Here is a 13,668-nt window from a genome sequence, read left to right on the forward strand (position 1 = left end):
ATGAAGAAGCTCAGATAATACTTTTTCCACCATGAGAGGGTGATAAGACCACATATGGATGTTGGAAAGATAAAATTTTTACTTTGATCTAACTTAATAATTTGCTTCAGTTAAGATAAATCATATTTTTGTTTAGTCAGTTTAAAAATAACACGTAGTTTTCAGACAGTTATTTTACTTTCATTCAAATTAATTCAATGAAGTAGGTGTAACTGGTGCTGCTGTTAGATCGGCACCGCAAGGGATTGTGGGATACCATTCCATTTGCCTGTCTGGAGCTGCAGCTCTGTCTGCAGCTCTGTCTGCAGCTGGCTGGCCGCCTTCTGGTTTCCTGCTCGCCCTGGGCGGGGGGGCGCCTACTGCGGCTGGCTAGGGGGCTGGTCGCTTGGAGGGAGCCTTCTTTTTTTTTTTTTTTTTTTTTTTTACTTGTCCTGTCATACAGCTGGGCAGACAGATGAGAGCTGAAGGCCTCTTGTGTTGGACATCTTTTACTTTAACAACAGGGGTTATAGATCTTCAGACAGACCAGAGGTATGTAATTGTAATTGAGGCCAAACTTTATTAATTTCTATCATATTTGAAAATCTTTTGTGTTGGACCAGACAGAAAAGGAAAGGAGGGAATAGGAGAGAGGGATGTTAGAGAGGGGGGGATAAGAGGGTGATATGGGGGGGGGGCGGGGAAATAAAACCATGTAGCAGCATAAAGCAACAAGTTGCTGGATGTTTATCATTACGATAAGGTTCAGATAGAATACATATCTCAAAGGCCGGGGCCTGTCCACACGACAATGTAAGGGTGGGGTCATCTAAGATAGCACAAGGGTTAACCATCTAAACTTATCCACCATGGGAAGGACTGAGTAGAAATTTTGGCCTCTGCCTCTGGGGGATTCAAGTTCTCATTTGGGGTCTTTTACTGGGTGAGGTTCTTTTGCAAAGACAACACAGACTGTCTTATCATTTTCCAAAAAGATTGGGCTTTTTTTGAGAGCTTTTCGGATACCTTCATGGAGATCCCCCTTATGTTCAGAGTTACCCTTTGCTTCTCAGAATCTGCAGTGAACAGATGGACTTAGACTCCAGACAACAGCGCCTGCTGCTGGACTGGTTCTGTTGTGGGGCAAATGCAAGATGGACCTCTATACCAAATATACGTGATGAGAGTGGCCTAATCTGTACATTATACATTAACCCTTGTGCTATCTCATGACCCCAACCTTACATTGACGTGTTCTCCCTACCATGACAAAGGTGGATAAAGGTGGAAAGATTTCATGTAATCCATGGACACCAGTGAAGATCACAAATCATTGAAGAAAAAAGGTTCAGAACACTGTCTAGTGGGTCTAGATGACCCAACTCCCAACGTTAAAATGCCTAGGATAGCACAAGGGGTTACACTGCACATTACAGGACTGTCTTTTAGGTCTGGTCCCTAGTGGTCAGTTTAGGATCTGCAAGTCTTTACTCACCAATCACAATGTTTCAGACTGGGAACTGAAAACATTGGATTCTAACCTATTTCTTCCTGCTTTTACTTGGAGCAGGATTTGTTTGTTCTAGTCCTACCTGGTTCTGCTCTGTTGGACCAAGTGTCCTGTGTGGATCTGACTCCCAACAACCCCATGCAAGAACGTCAAAATGAAGACAAGTTGTTGAACAAGTGCTTTTTATTTTGAAAGGGTGTCATTAGTGTTGCATACACGTGTGTTTTGTGTATCTGTGTGTCGTAATGTGGCTCAGAAAAACATTTGAGCTCTGGAATCCTGAAGCCTCTCAGCGTTCAGAACGTTGAGCTGCTTCGAACGGTTTGTGTTTCAAAGCCCAACAGAATGTGGGGAGACGGCTGTAACTGCACGTCTGGAAGACACCACATCAGATTTAGGAAGTGCAGGTGCTTGCATGTCATTTAGATTTACCGTTCTCCATCTTGAAGTGGTTGGAACAGTTGGGTTTTAGAAGGACACTTTGGAAGAAGTGAATACAATAATAAATACCTTGAAATGATTGGTCCTGCAGCTTTAAAAGCTCCAACAAGACTACGACTCCCAGCATGCATTGCCTGCAGCATCAACATCAGTTTGGAGCCTCGTGAGGCAGCAACCTGAAGATACTCTGCTTTCTAAAAAAATAAACCACAGCACAACTGAAATGTCCCATGAGGAGGAGGCGCTCAGACTAAAGAGTCAAACCTCAAACTTCCTGTACCCCTTCCAGGTTTTTACTTTCCAGAGTCCCCCTAAACCAAACCTTTAACTCCACGGTGGATCTCTGAGAGAACACATCTGCCCCCCCTTTTCATCCCATTTTAGCCTCTGATAACCTCCTTTCATAAATTCTTGCATCACTGGACCTTTCTTTCCTGACAAAACTCAATAATCGTTCTGTTTTCACCTTCCTGAACTTCTCTCTGCATGTTTATAGCACATATCATTTGTTCTCCTTTTTCAGTCATTTATGTTCTACTGTTACTCTACCATAGTGAAGTCTCCTTTTTCCAAGCCAATTATTACTTGTCATATTATTAATTTTCTTTTCAGTTGTTTAAACACAAATTTAGCTATTTTAAGCATGAACAATTCTCAGTTTTGTTTGCTTTCTTTTCTGCTGAATAACATTCTTTGATTTTTTTTAAAGTGTTTTCTTTTCAGCTGTGAACATTTTCTTTTCCAAAAAGTCAGGCTTGTTTTTAGCAGTCTTCAGCTCTTGTGTTCTAAATCTTTTTTACGTAATTTAATATTTAGTTAAGCAAAGAGAGCATTACTTTATTCCATTTAGCTGCTTTGCTGCTGCCGTGCATTCCCCCCCCCCCCCCCCCCAATTCACCTGCAGAATTAAATGAAACTGCTTCACCTTATTTTCTTTCAAAATAAAGAAAAATTCAACATTTTGTTAAATTACTTATTTAAATTAATCTGTTTTTAACTGTTTCAACAGCTGCTTAATTTAGTAGCTATTTATTTTAGGAGAAAATTTAGGAAATTATGAGCAGTCAGATTTTTTTGGATGCAGGATAAACAAAACCATTCTTAAGTTCAGCCGCAGCTTTTCGCTTCTCTGTTTTGTTTTCGGGTGTATTTAAGCTTTTAAACAAAATTCAAGCAAGTTTCTAAACTAAAAATTGTCCCCTGAATCTTTACCGATGATTTTTTTCAGTAAGATTTCTTCATACTGACTGCAGTTGAACACAAGCTGTCGTGCACTGAAATCCACGGACACGCCTGTTTGAATGGACGATGCTCGGCATATTCCCAGAGGTTGTGAAGATGACCCGATCACTCGGGAACTGATTGAAAAGGTCCTGAAAAGCATCCCGGAGCTGTGGTTTTAGCGCCACAAAGCATCATGGGTAGTGTTTGATCAGAATGCAAATCTATGAACCTGGACGGCGAAAGAACGCTCGGGTTCAGACCGGCGGACAGGACTGGCCTCTCTGTGGTTGCTATGGCGATGTGATGCAAACACCGGTCAAGAGCAAATGTCCGTTTCACTGTGTTTTTAGGAAATACTGTCTGGTTTGGCAGGAACTTTTGATGGCGTCTTCAAATTATTCTGGGGGGGGCGGAGTCACCGTTGTGGAGACGGTGAACTGGCTTGGAGGTTTTTTTTTGCAAGCTTGACTGACGTCATTAAAGCGGAAGCTTCATCAAGAGGTAATTATTGACTCAAACCTGGACTAATAATAAAATTCACATTTAAAACTACGTTAAAATAAAATAAAACAAAATACTTCTGCCCTGAAACTGATTGCAGAGATAGCTGTCAGGCTAAAGGATGCGTGCTGCAGAACACACCTGTCTGTCACCAGGTGTTTCTGTCTGAATGTTTCAGTCGGTCCATCGATGGTCAGGATCAGTCGTGGAAGGGTTTGTACCTTTGCTTCAGGTGAGCTGAAGGTGTGGATCCTGAAGGCACTATGATGTCACACAGGCGAGGGGAGAATTCAAGGTTTCTAATGAAGCATGCTCACTAAATAGAGAAACCCCTCCCCCTGCAGGAGGTCAGAGGGCAGCTGGGTGGGGCTTGGGCTCAGAACTCCACTTTGCATGCTGGGAAGGTTTCCTCCTGCATGGCCACAGTGCTGTTGCTGCCCAGCACGGTGACCAGCAGCTGCCTCTGCTGCTCGTGTGACTCCTGGTACCACTCGTGCATCGCCAGCGAGTCAAAGGTCGGGATGAGGGTCACCTGAGTGTCAAGGAGATTATGAGGAATCCGGCTGGAAGACGGTAGGAAAGTAAGGCCGGTTCTACCCACCTGAACGTCGGGCCAGCTGCCCTTTGCCTCCAGCAGGGCGTCCAGGATGCTCCTCATGGACGCTTCCTTTGCAGGATCCTCTCCGCTTATGATGTAGTAGGAGGAGCGCAGGCGACTGAAGAAGTCTGAGTCCACAGTAGAGGAAGCACTGGATGACGGCAGGTAGGCTAGGTCCACGTACGCAACAGAACCCTCAGAACCAGCAGCCCTGGAACCTGGAACTCAAAAGAACTTATTTCAGGGGGGGGGAGGGGGGGCAAAATGCAGGTAGGGATTTCAAACTAAATCTCACCGGTGGATGCTGGTTTTGCAGGTCCACCTCTAGGTCCCCCGAGCAAATTGCGAGATGAGGACCTGGTGTCGAGGGCGGGGGCCGTCTTCCCCCCGAGGGAGGAACTGGCCCTGGATCTGCTGCTCTGGACCGAAGACCCCCCTGAGGCAGTCCTCTGCAGGGGTTTCTTTCTGCCAGCCGGGGCCTTCAGGCTCTTGTCCGCCTCGGGGTCCGTCATACAGGCTCTGGGCTGGGGAGGTAGCGGGGGCAGGTCTTTGAGCGGGGCTGGCGGGGGGTTGTGGGAGGAAAGCTGCCCCGCCCTTGAGTGGGAGACTGAACTGGAATTGTCAAGTGACTGACCAGGATGGAAGAAGCTACTGGAGTCGTCGTCAGACTCCAAATCTGCGGTGGTGGAGGGACAGTCTTCTGAGGCCGGGGGGACGTCTGAGTCTGTTGCTGTCGGGAGGGACTCGCTAACAGATGTGGGCGGGGTTTCTTGGCTGTCAGCTGAAGGGGCGTCGCTGCTGCTCTGCTCGTGGGAGTTGTTGTCGTGCGACGGCTCCGGGGAGAGGCCCGCGGCCAGGCCCGGACTCACGTACTGCTGCTGGCTCTCAGTTCTGGGATGGTGGAACTCGCATGGGGACACCAGGCACAGGTCAACGTCATGTGGGACACCGGAGGTCAGGTCCGAAACCCCGTGGATATGCTCCTCTGAGCTATTACCGCAGCACCTCTTGAGGGCAGACTTGAGAGGGGGAGCCCCGTCCCCGCTGCAGTCCGGGTCGCTGGTGTGCCCGTTGGTGTAGAAGGGGGGCGCCACCGCTTGTTCCGAAGAAGCAGAGAGAGACTCGTCAACTTCTGTGGAGTGAGGCGAGCCGACTTCCGCCGGCATCGACGTCATGGTGGGAGAGGAGTCCGGCATCATGTCCCTGAGAGGGCTCAGCGTGAGAAGGGTGGACTGCTTCTCGTGAGAAGATGTGGAGTTTTCTGGACCCTCCCTCAGGGAGCTCAGGTCTGAGGTCCTACAGGAACCGGCCTGGTTGTAATCCTCAAATCCCAGACTGGAGCCTCTAGCGTCAAAGCTGCTGTCTTCCCCAAAACCCTGGAAGTCGTCCGCAGAGGACTGATGGAACGGGGTGTGTCCAGCACTGTTGGGAGCAGAGTCTTTGTCTTCTGAGCTCGGACTAGCATCTCCCCTGGCTTGTGGTCCCTCTGCTGGCTGATGTGGAGTAAGGTCAAAGTTTACACTAAGATCACCCTTTGGGGTTTTAGTGAGAGCTGAAGAGGCAGACTGGAACCTCTCTGGACTCTCAGCTGCTGGCAGCTGGTTGCCGTTGGCCTGGACCTTTAGGTTCTGCCCAGACTCATCCTCCACTCTATCAAACCCACCTGCCGGGTTCTCCGGCGCTGATGCTTTAGACGAATCCTGCTCCTTTGAGTCCGACTTTGTTTTAGTTGCTTTGTTGGAAATGTCTTTCTTTGGAAGAGGAGTGTCCTTCTTCACGATCCCAGTTCTGCTTGAACCCCTCTTCAGCTCGGTGCTCGTGGGTCTTTTCACTTCTTTCCCAGCTGACTTTGGGGGTTTCTTCTCCTCTGCTTTCACATCTTTTTTGGTCTCTTTCTTTGGTTCGGATTTGAGTTCTTTCTTTGGTTTTGTGTTTAGGAGTTCTTTTTTGGAGTTTTCTTTCTTCTTCTCTCTGACCTCCTCCTTCTTTACAGCGGGGAGGGGGCTTTTCTCATCCTTCTTCATGTCTTTAGGGACATTTTTGTTTGGAGGAAGCTTTTCAGCAGGTTTTGCAGGCTTGGATTTAACATCTGCATCTTTTGTTTTGGGCTTTACTTCTGCATCCAGTCTTTCCTTCGTTGCATTTTCGTGAACCGCCCTGGCCTTTCCTTTGGCGTCTTGCTTAATGGCCTCCACTCGCCCGGGTTTTTCTTTCTGTAAGGCACTGCCTGGTCTGACGTCCTTGGACGAGGACTTAAGGCTTTCCCGGCTCCCTGCGTGCTTTAGCTGCCTCTCGGATTTGAAGGCTTCTAGGTCCTTCAGGCACACAGAGGGGTATTTAAGGAATTCCAGATGTTTGACTTTTTCAAGTCCTTCCAGAATTTTGGCCTGGGGCGTGCACCCGGGAAAAAGAACCCGGACAATCTTCTCCTGAGGACAGAATGGGTGCCAGACCAACAAAGCACACATGGAAACAAGGCACGATAGAGGAAGCTCTGAGGCATTGGAGCCACTGTTTGGCCAAAGCTGCATGAAGGCTTCAAGCTCTTTACTGCCGCTGACGGGGTTCAGCACGTACAGCTCCAGGCGGCCGACCCCCATTTTCTGAAACAAGACCACAGCATCGGCGCTTGGTCTGTCGGGCCGACTCAGTGGTTCGGGTTTGATTGACAGTCTCTTCAGAAGCTGCAGAGTCAACGCTGCCTGGTCACAACTTCTCAGCTGGTGGAGATCCGGCTGGATGGACTCTAGACTCTCTGAGGCGTTGAGGAAAACCACACCGACCTCAGGGGAGATCAGGTTTTTCATCCAGTCCTCCTCGGTGTGAGATCCAGCAGCTTCCAGATCTTTCTCATGGACCTTCCTCAGCAGCAGGTTGTTCACCCCGGGCAGATTGTCCACGCCCACGTGAGTCAGGAGCACGGAGTCGATTCTGTCCAGGTGCCGGACAAGCTTCCAGAAGCAGGAGCGTGGATCCGAACCGCCATTCACCAGGATGTTAAAACCGTTTACAGCAAAGAAGGCAGAGTCGCCTCTTCCTCCAGGGAAGATGTAGCAGCAGGGTCGAGAGAGTTTCAGGAATCCAACGGTGCTGGGGGGCTCCAGAAGGTCGAAGGGAGACTGGGGCTCCAGGGACTCAGACAGATATTCCGTGAACTCTTGCAGACCTTCCATCTCTGGGAGGGAGGGGGGCGGGTTGATCTGGATGCTTATGAAATCCTGCAAGTTGTTTCTGCGCAGGGCGGAATCTGTCCAAAGACCAAACTCTGGACCGCTGAGAGTGAGGGTGGCCTTTCTGGATGGGTCTGCAGAGCTCAGCAGCTCCCCCACCTGCCAACAAAGAGGTATTACAGTGCGTTTGATCCCCCACAGAGCAGCTCAACCCACACAACAGTTCACGACAACAAACAAGGAAAGAGGAGACAATAACATAAGGGGCTGTGGAAAGTTGGTTTAAAAACATTTACCATCGCCAGGATATCAGCTCAGTTTTCATCCAAACAGAACCAGGTTTCACACGGAGTAGTTAGGAATATGAGAGAGCATAAAATACTTTTTATTTGTGATTTCTATTCAAGACACTTTGATAAGAATGGCTCTACCACCATTTAGCTGCAACTTTAGGCGATAACTCTCAGTCTGGTAAAAAGACCAACCCCTTAAACCGGGGGTGTCAAACTGCGGGCCTCGGGGGCCGGCCTCCTGCTGGTTTTCCTGAAACCCTGCCTCATCTGCTGTTGATTACCTGGATCAGGCGTGTCAAGCCAATAAAGAGCTTCAATAGCAGGTGGGTTGGAAAACATGCTGGACGCTGGATTATGACACGCCTGCCTTAAAACGGTCCCCGCCAATCATTCCTAAAGGCTTCATCATGTACGTCATCAGTCTAACCAATCAGACAGCGTTTATATCCTCGATTCTTTGTGCCGACATGGCTCATGAGTTCTCTCAGTTCTAACAGAAATAACAGCTAAAGATGGTGTTTAGCAGTGTAGCCTTCCAATGGATTTGGCGTCAGACCGGGGAAAAAGTACATCAAATTATGAAGCTCGGAAACGTGAGAAACAAATCTCAATGGTTTGAGCTCCACTGCAGGTTAGCATTAAAGACCTCCTCACAGCAATCAACACGAGTGAGATCACCATCATCAGAGTTTAGTTGATTCATAAAAAAGCAGTTTGATGTTTGGTTTGTAACGTGGTTTTACGCTGACATGTTTTCCAGCATGAGGTGTCACATAACTTGACACCATAGTTTTGAAAAACGCCCCAACGATCAAAGCAGATCCGTACAGCGCCACAGTTCGCTGGACCGCCCTCTGGACGCCGTCTGTAACCTCGGAGCGGTTCACCTAATCGCATCGGAGCACCTGGTGGGTTTTAAAGGAGCCTGAGTGTGCTGAATCTGACCCCCAAAGTGATGATCCTGGGGGGCCCGATCTCACAGTTCAGGGGGGAGGACATGCCTCCAGGCTTGGGCTGATCAGAGCAGCGGCCTGGATTTTGGAACTTACCTCCTCGTCAGCAAAAATGTGGATGAAGTCGTTAAAGGAGAAGCTGCCCTGCTGCAACACGATATCGCCGCTGACCTCCAAGCACTGACCGGCCAGAACCAGCAGTTTGTGTCGGGACGGGCTGCAAACCAGGCGCCGCACCTGAGGGCGCACAGACACACAAGCAGCCGTGAGACGCCCAGGAAGTGACCTCAGACTCTTGATGCTCGTGGCGTCAAGCGTTCCGTCTCTCACCTCTGAGCAGACGAAGCTGTGAGCGGGATTCACCACGATCTGCGTGTCCAGGACGTCCCCGCTGTGCTGCAGAGTCCGCTGGCCTGCAGGAGCAAACGCCACAGGCAGCCGTGACCATCAGGAGAAAGTAACCACCCCTTCAGGGCAGCAGAGGTGGTGGTGTGTGTGTGGGGGTGGGGGTGGGGGGGGACAGCCTGCAAAATCTTCAGTCCAGACTGGGTCATAAGTGGAAGCAAAGCTCCCTGTTTGTTGCCTTATCGAGTTTGAATGTGATCAAGAATCCTTTTGATGTAAGTCTGTGTGTAGATTGTGTGTGTGTGTGGGGGGGGGGTCACAAATTAAAGAATCCCTCCATCCCCAGGAAATATCAGGAAAAACCCAACATGTGTTCATGCGGGCTGATCAGCAGAGTCTCAGCTGACAGAATCCACACAACCAGCTGTCTGTGACAAAAAAAAAAACACACTAACAAACACACAGGCGCACACACGCGTTCTCTGAAGCTCTGTGAAGTTGACTAAAGCTGCCTTTAGAAAATATCCACTATTGCTAGAAGGTTCTTGGGAAATCTATGAAAGATCTGCATCACTGATCTACAGGTGAACAGAGGAGGTTCTAAAGCCCTCAGATCCTCTAGAGAGGGTGAGCAAAACCATTGACTGTATATGAGAACTGGACTTAGTGACTCCTCCCCCCTGCTGTTCCAAACAGGAAGTACCCGCTGGCTCCAAGGTGGCTCCAAAATGCCACAAACTTCTACAGAGAAATAAACAGCTGTTATTCAGCTATAACCATTTTTAACGTGTTCTTGTTAATCATATTTCATGATCATGGCATTTTTGCCGTAGTGCCAGTTATAAACTGACCAATCAGATGCCTCAAGAAAAGTAGGTGGTCTCTCGTTGAAAGCTAAAAACATTTGACAGATTTCATCGACCCCACTTTCAATGGTAGGGGTGTGGCTTTACGACACGTTCACTCCTGATTGACGAGAGTGGTTGTCATAGAAACCGTGACTCAGACTGAAGTCATCTTGTCCAGACATGGCGAAGTCTGTTTGGCAAAAAAAAATGGCGACTGAATTGACTTTGTTTGGTCGGAGCCGGAACCCTTTTCTATGGATAATTTCAAACTCAGTCCAGGTCTCTTATGTGCCGAACCGAAACCCTGCAGATGTGAAGAACTTCAGTTCTCACCTGTAACATCTGCTGACAGGAGCGCCGAATGTCTGGACACGAAGAGCTTCAGCTGCTGATCCAGAACAGAAACATTCAGATCAACGGGCCAACAACGCACACCTGCAACACAAACACAGCCTGATCAACACAACAACACAAGTTACTGTTCAGACCCCTGAATTGTTTTGGATTGAAGACACAGACGCCCTGGAATGGACCGACCAACCAGGGGTCTGTCCAGCCCTCGCCTGAAAGTGGTGGGGATAGGCTCCAGCAGCCCTGAAAGGGATTAAGTGGGTTTGGAAAATGGATGGAAGGCCATGAGCCTCTACAGCTGCTTCCAGTCCAGCACTGGAAAAGTACACATCTGGCCTGTGATTGGACAGAGGTGGGCAGTTCTTGAATTGAAAAGTCCTGGTTTGGTTTCTCTGGTTGACTGAAAGTCCCTCTGGATTCACAGTGAAGTGAACCGCAGCAGAGACAAATACACACAGATGCCGTTGTTAAGAAGACCAGAGCTCTATAGGTCTGTGTTACTGCTATAACTTAATATATCTGACTTTGTTCCTTTTTGTCAGTCTCTTGCTGCCCTCTTAGCAAACAGGAAGCCTCGCTGAGTTTGGTTCTTCTGCTGCTTCCACATCTTCCATTTTTCCTCTCCACTGACGCTCTTTGTTTCCTCAAAATAAAGTTGAGCTCATCTGGCCTTCATAGAATGATCAAGACTGAATCAATTAAAACAATCATGTGATTTGACCTTTCACTCCTTTTGTTCAGCGCTTTGGTGGAGAATTGACGCTTTGTTTGCTTCAGTCGGGGGAAATGTGTGATTAAAGCGCCGTGTGAAATCAAACCAGACCAGATGAAAGGAGGCTGGACAGAAAGAGGCCTCGCAATGGTTTGCAGCTATGAGTATTAGAGAAACGTTAACCCTTGTGCTATCTTAGATGACCCCACCCTTACATTGACGTGTTCTCCCTACCATGACAAAGGTGGATAAAGGTGGAAAGATTTCATGTAATCCATGGACACCAGTGAAGATCACAAATCATTGAAGAAAAAAGGTTCAGAGCACTGTCTAGTGGGTCTAGATGACCCAACTCCCAATGTTGACGTAAGCATCATAAAAACACATTTTACAACCATGCTTTAGCTTTTGATGTGTTCATTTCTGTGCGCAGACAGGAAGATGACGCTTAAGCACACACGCATGTGTTTCTGGTCTGTTGACAGTATTTTTTACTTGCAATCTATGACCCCCAACAACACAACAATCTAATGTCAAACTTGAACAAAACATCCACATTTCTACACTCTGACTGCAACTTTGTTGCAGACAGGAAGCTGAAGCTGAAGCTGTAGTGTTTTCGCAGGAAAACACTACAGCTTGTTGGGATTTGAACAAAGGTCAAAAAACGCTTCAGGGTCAAATCTGCCATTTTTACGGAGGTCTACTGACATTCAGAAGCAGAAGGTAGAGCTGAGCAGCTCTGATGTGATCACATGACCCACAAATCTATTTTTATTCAGCCAAATTTCAAAAGTGTTTCTAAGAGGTTCTGGTTTAAGTCACTTTTAGAGCTTTGATAAGTTTTTCTTGAGAACCAGAAGTCATCAGGGAGATTTTGAGAAATGTATGAGCTCAGCAATGTGGTTGAAAACTAAAATGTGAAGTCTGCAACGTGAAAACGAAATAAGGAAGGAGTCTCTTTCAGGCAGAGGTCTTCCTCTGAATTCACTGCAGACAAATTCAGGATTGATGGCTAACACCACGGCACAGATCTGCCTGATCTACCATCAGCCTCCGTCTCCAATACCCGTCTCCCCTCTGCCAGTAAGCCGTGATTGGATGACCCAAAATGCTTGATACAATTCAAGAACCACAATGAGAAGATCCAACCCCACACACAAACACACACAACCCACGGGTCAAACTTTTCAGATTAAACACAGAAGCCAGCTTTTTGTCCAAAACCACTGCAGAGGCTCTGAGATGTCCTCACTTCCTGGCAGATCAGGGGTCGTACGCTGATGCACAGTCGGAGCGATGCAACGGTCAGTGAGAGTCGTACCTCTATCACAAAAGAGAGAAGTTTCTAAATGCAGACCATGAAGTCGATGATGATGATGATGATGATGATGATGATGATGATGCTGCTGAGTCTCAAAGCAACAAAGCAGTTAAGAAAGTTGAAAATAAACTGCTCACGCTGTTCCGATCAATCCGTTTCAGTCAGACGGACACCAGCTTAGTTTTTCCTATCTATAGCAGATGAGCCACTTCCTCAGCAAACAGGAAGTTGCTGATGTGTCGCAGTTCAACTTCCTCTGTGTGATGGAGCCTCAACAACCTTCTCATCTGAAGTTTGTGTCCGTGTTGGTAGAAACGGTCCGGTTCCACGTCTGCCTGACACAAACTGGACTTGTGCCAATCTGGTACAATGAAATGGTATTTTTTTGTGTTTTTAACATGTCCTTGCAACATTTTCTCATGATGGAGAACACATATGAGAAGTTTGAAAAAGCTACTGCTCTGTTCTATTCTGATGCATCCACTGTCAGACAAATGGATCCATGTCCGTCTTTGTTTTCCTCTGTCTGAGCTGGAATCTGGATCACAACTGTACAACTGGATAGCTCCAATACTGTTATTGTTGCACTGGTAATATTAAGTTAGGGGTGTGAGGGTCACCTACACAGGGGAGTGTAAACAGATGGATGATGGGAAGTGGTGGCAGGCTTACTCCACGTCAATAGTCCCGCCCAAAACTAAGAGGCAAATTTTGAACGTTTTGATGTCTGATTAAAAGTGATTCTTTTTTCACTAAAGTGTCCGGATTATTGGAACTTTCCTCTTGCAAAACGTAACATTTCCAAAACAACATCCGGCGGAACAGAATTTCAAAATAAGGATTAAGTGGAGTAAACCAAATAATTCAGCCCATAAAGTTTTTTTGACCACAGCGTTTTGCATGTTATCAGGGTTGAATCAGATACCAGATCTATGCAGTAGACCAGTGAGAAGACTTTCATCTTGACAAGACATGTCTAAACTGAACAGGAAACAAAGCAATCACTTCAGAAAAAGAAAACAGACGTGTTAACAATAACGAATAACTAGATTTTTTTTTTCATAAAGTATGTGTCTGTATTTTCAAACGTACTCATTCGGGTGGTTTCTCGCGTAGGACTAAACAGAGGACTTAGTTAGTTGGGTCGGCTTTTATTGTGAAGGGCCTGCGGACTTCCTCCGTGTAGTTCGGCAGTGGCTCGGTTCTGCTGTGGTCTAGCATTCACTCACCTGCCTCCACTTGCCTCAACAGCCGCTCCAGTAGGTCGGCGGTCTGCAGCGCTCCCACCACCACCAGAACCGAGTAATCAGGCCCAGAAGAACCGGGACCGCCACCCCGCTCCGCCGCCATCATGGACTGTCCACTCCTGACGTCATCCGGCTGCGCTGGGACCGGAGGCGGGACTGCGGCGATGCGAGA

At 47.6% G+C, this 13,668-nt stretch overlaps 1 protein-coding gene across 1 annotated transcript; it reads right to left on the reverse strand.

The window, feature by feature from the left end:
- Positions 1-3,497: 3,497 nt before the first annotated feature.
- LOC101158095 (microtubule-associated protein 1B-like) lies at positions 3,498-13,660 on the reverse strand. Its single transcript, XM_004067808.4, has 7 exons — positions 13,479-13,660; positions 10,196-10,297; positions 9,000-9,082; positions 8,766-8,906; positions 4,549-7,582; positions 4,257-4,471; positions 3,498-4,187 (listed from the first exon to the last, which is right to left on the reverse strand). Exons 1-7 carry the CDS (start codon positions 13,600-13,602, stop codon positions 4,032-4,034), a joined length of 3,855 nt encoding a protein of 1,284 aa, XP_004067856.2. The 5' UTR covers positions 13,603-13,660; the 3' UTR covers positions 3,498-4,031.
- Between the last annotated feature and the right edge of the window lie 8 nt (positions 13,661-13,668).

The sequence above is a fragment of the Oryzias latipes genome, chromosome 4, assembly GCF_002234675.1.
Source record: "Oryzias latipes chromosome 4, ASM223467v1".
Lineage (NCBI taxonomy): Eukaryota > Metazoa > Chordata > Actinopteri > Beloniformes > Adrianichthyidae > Oryzias > Oryzias latipes.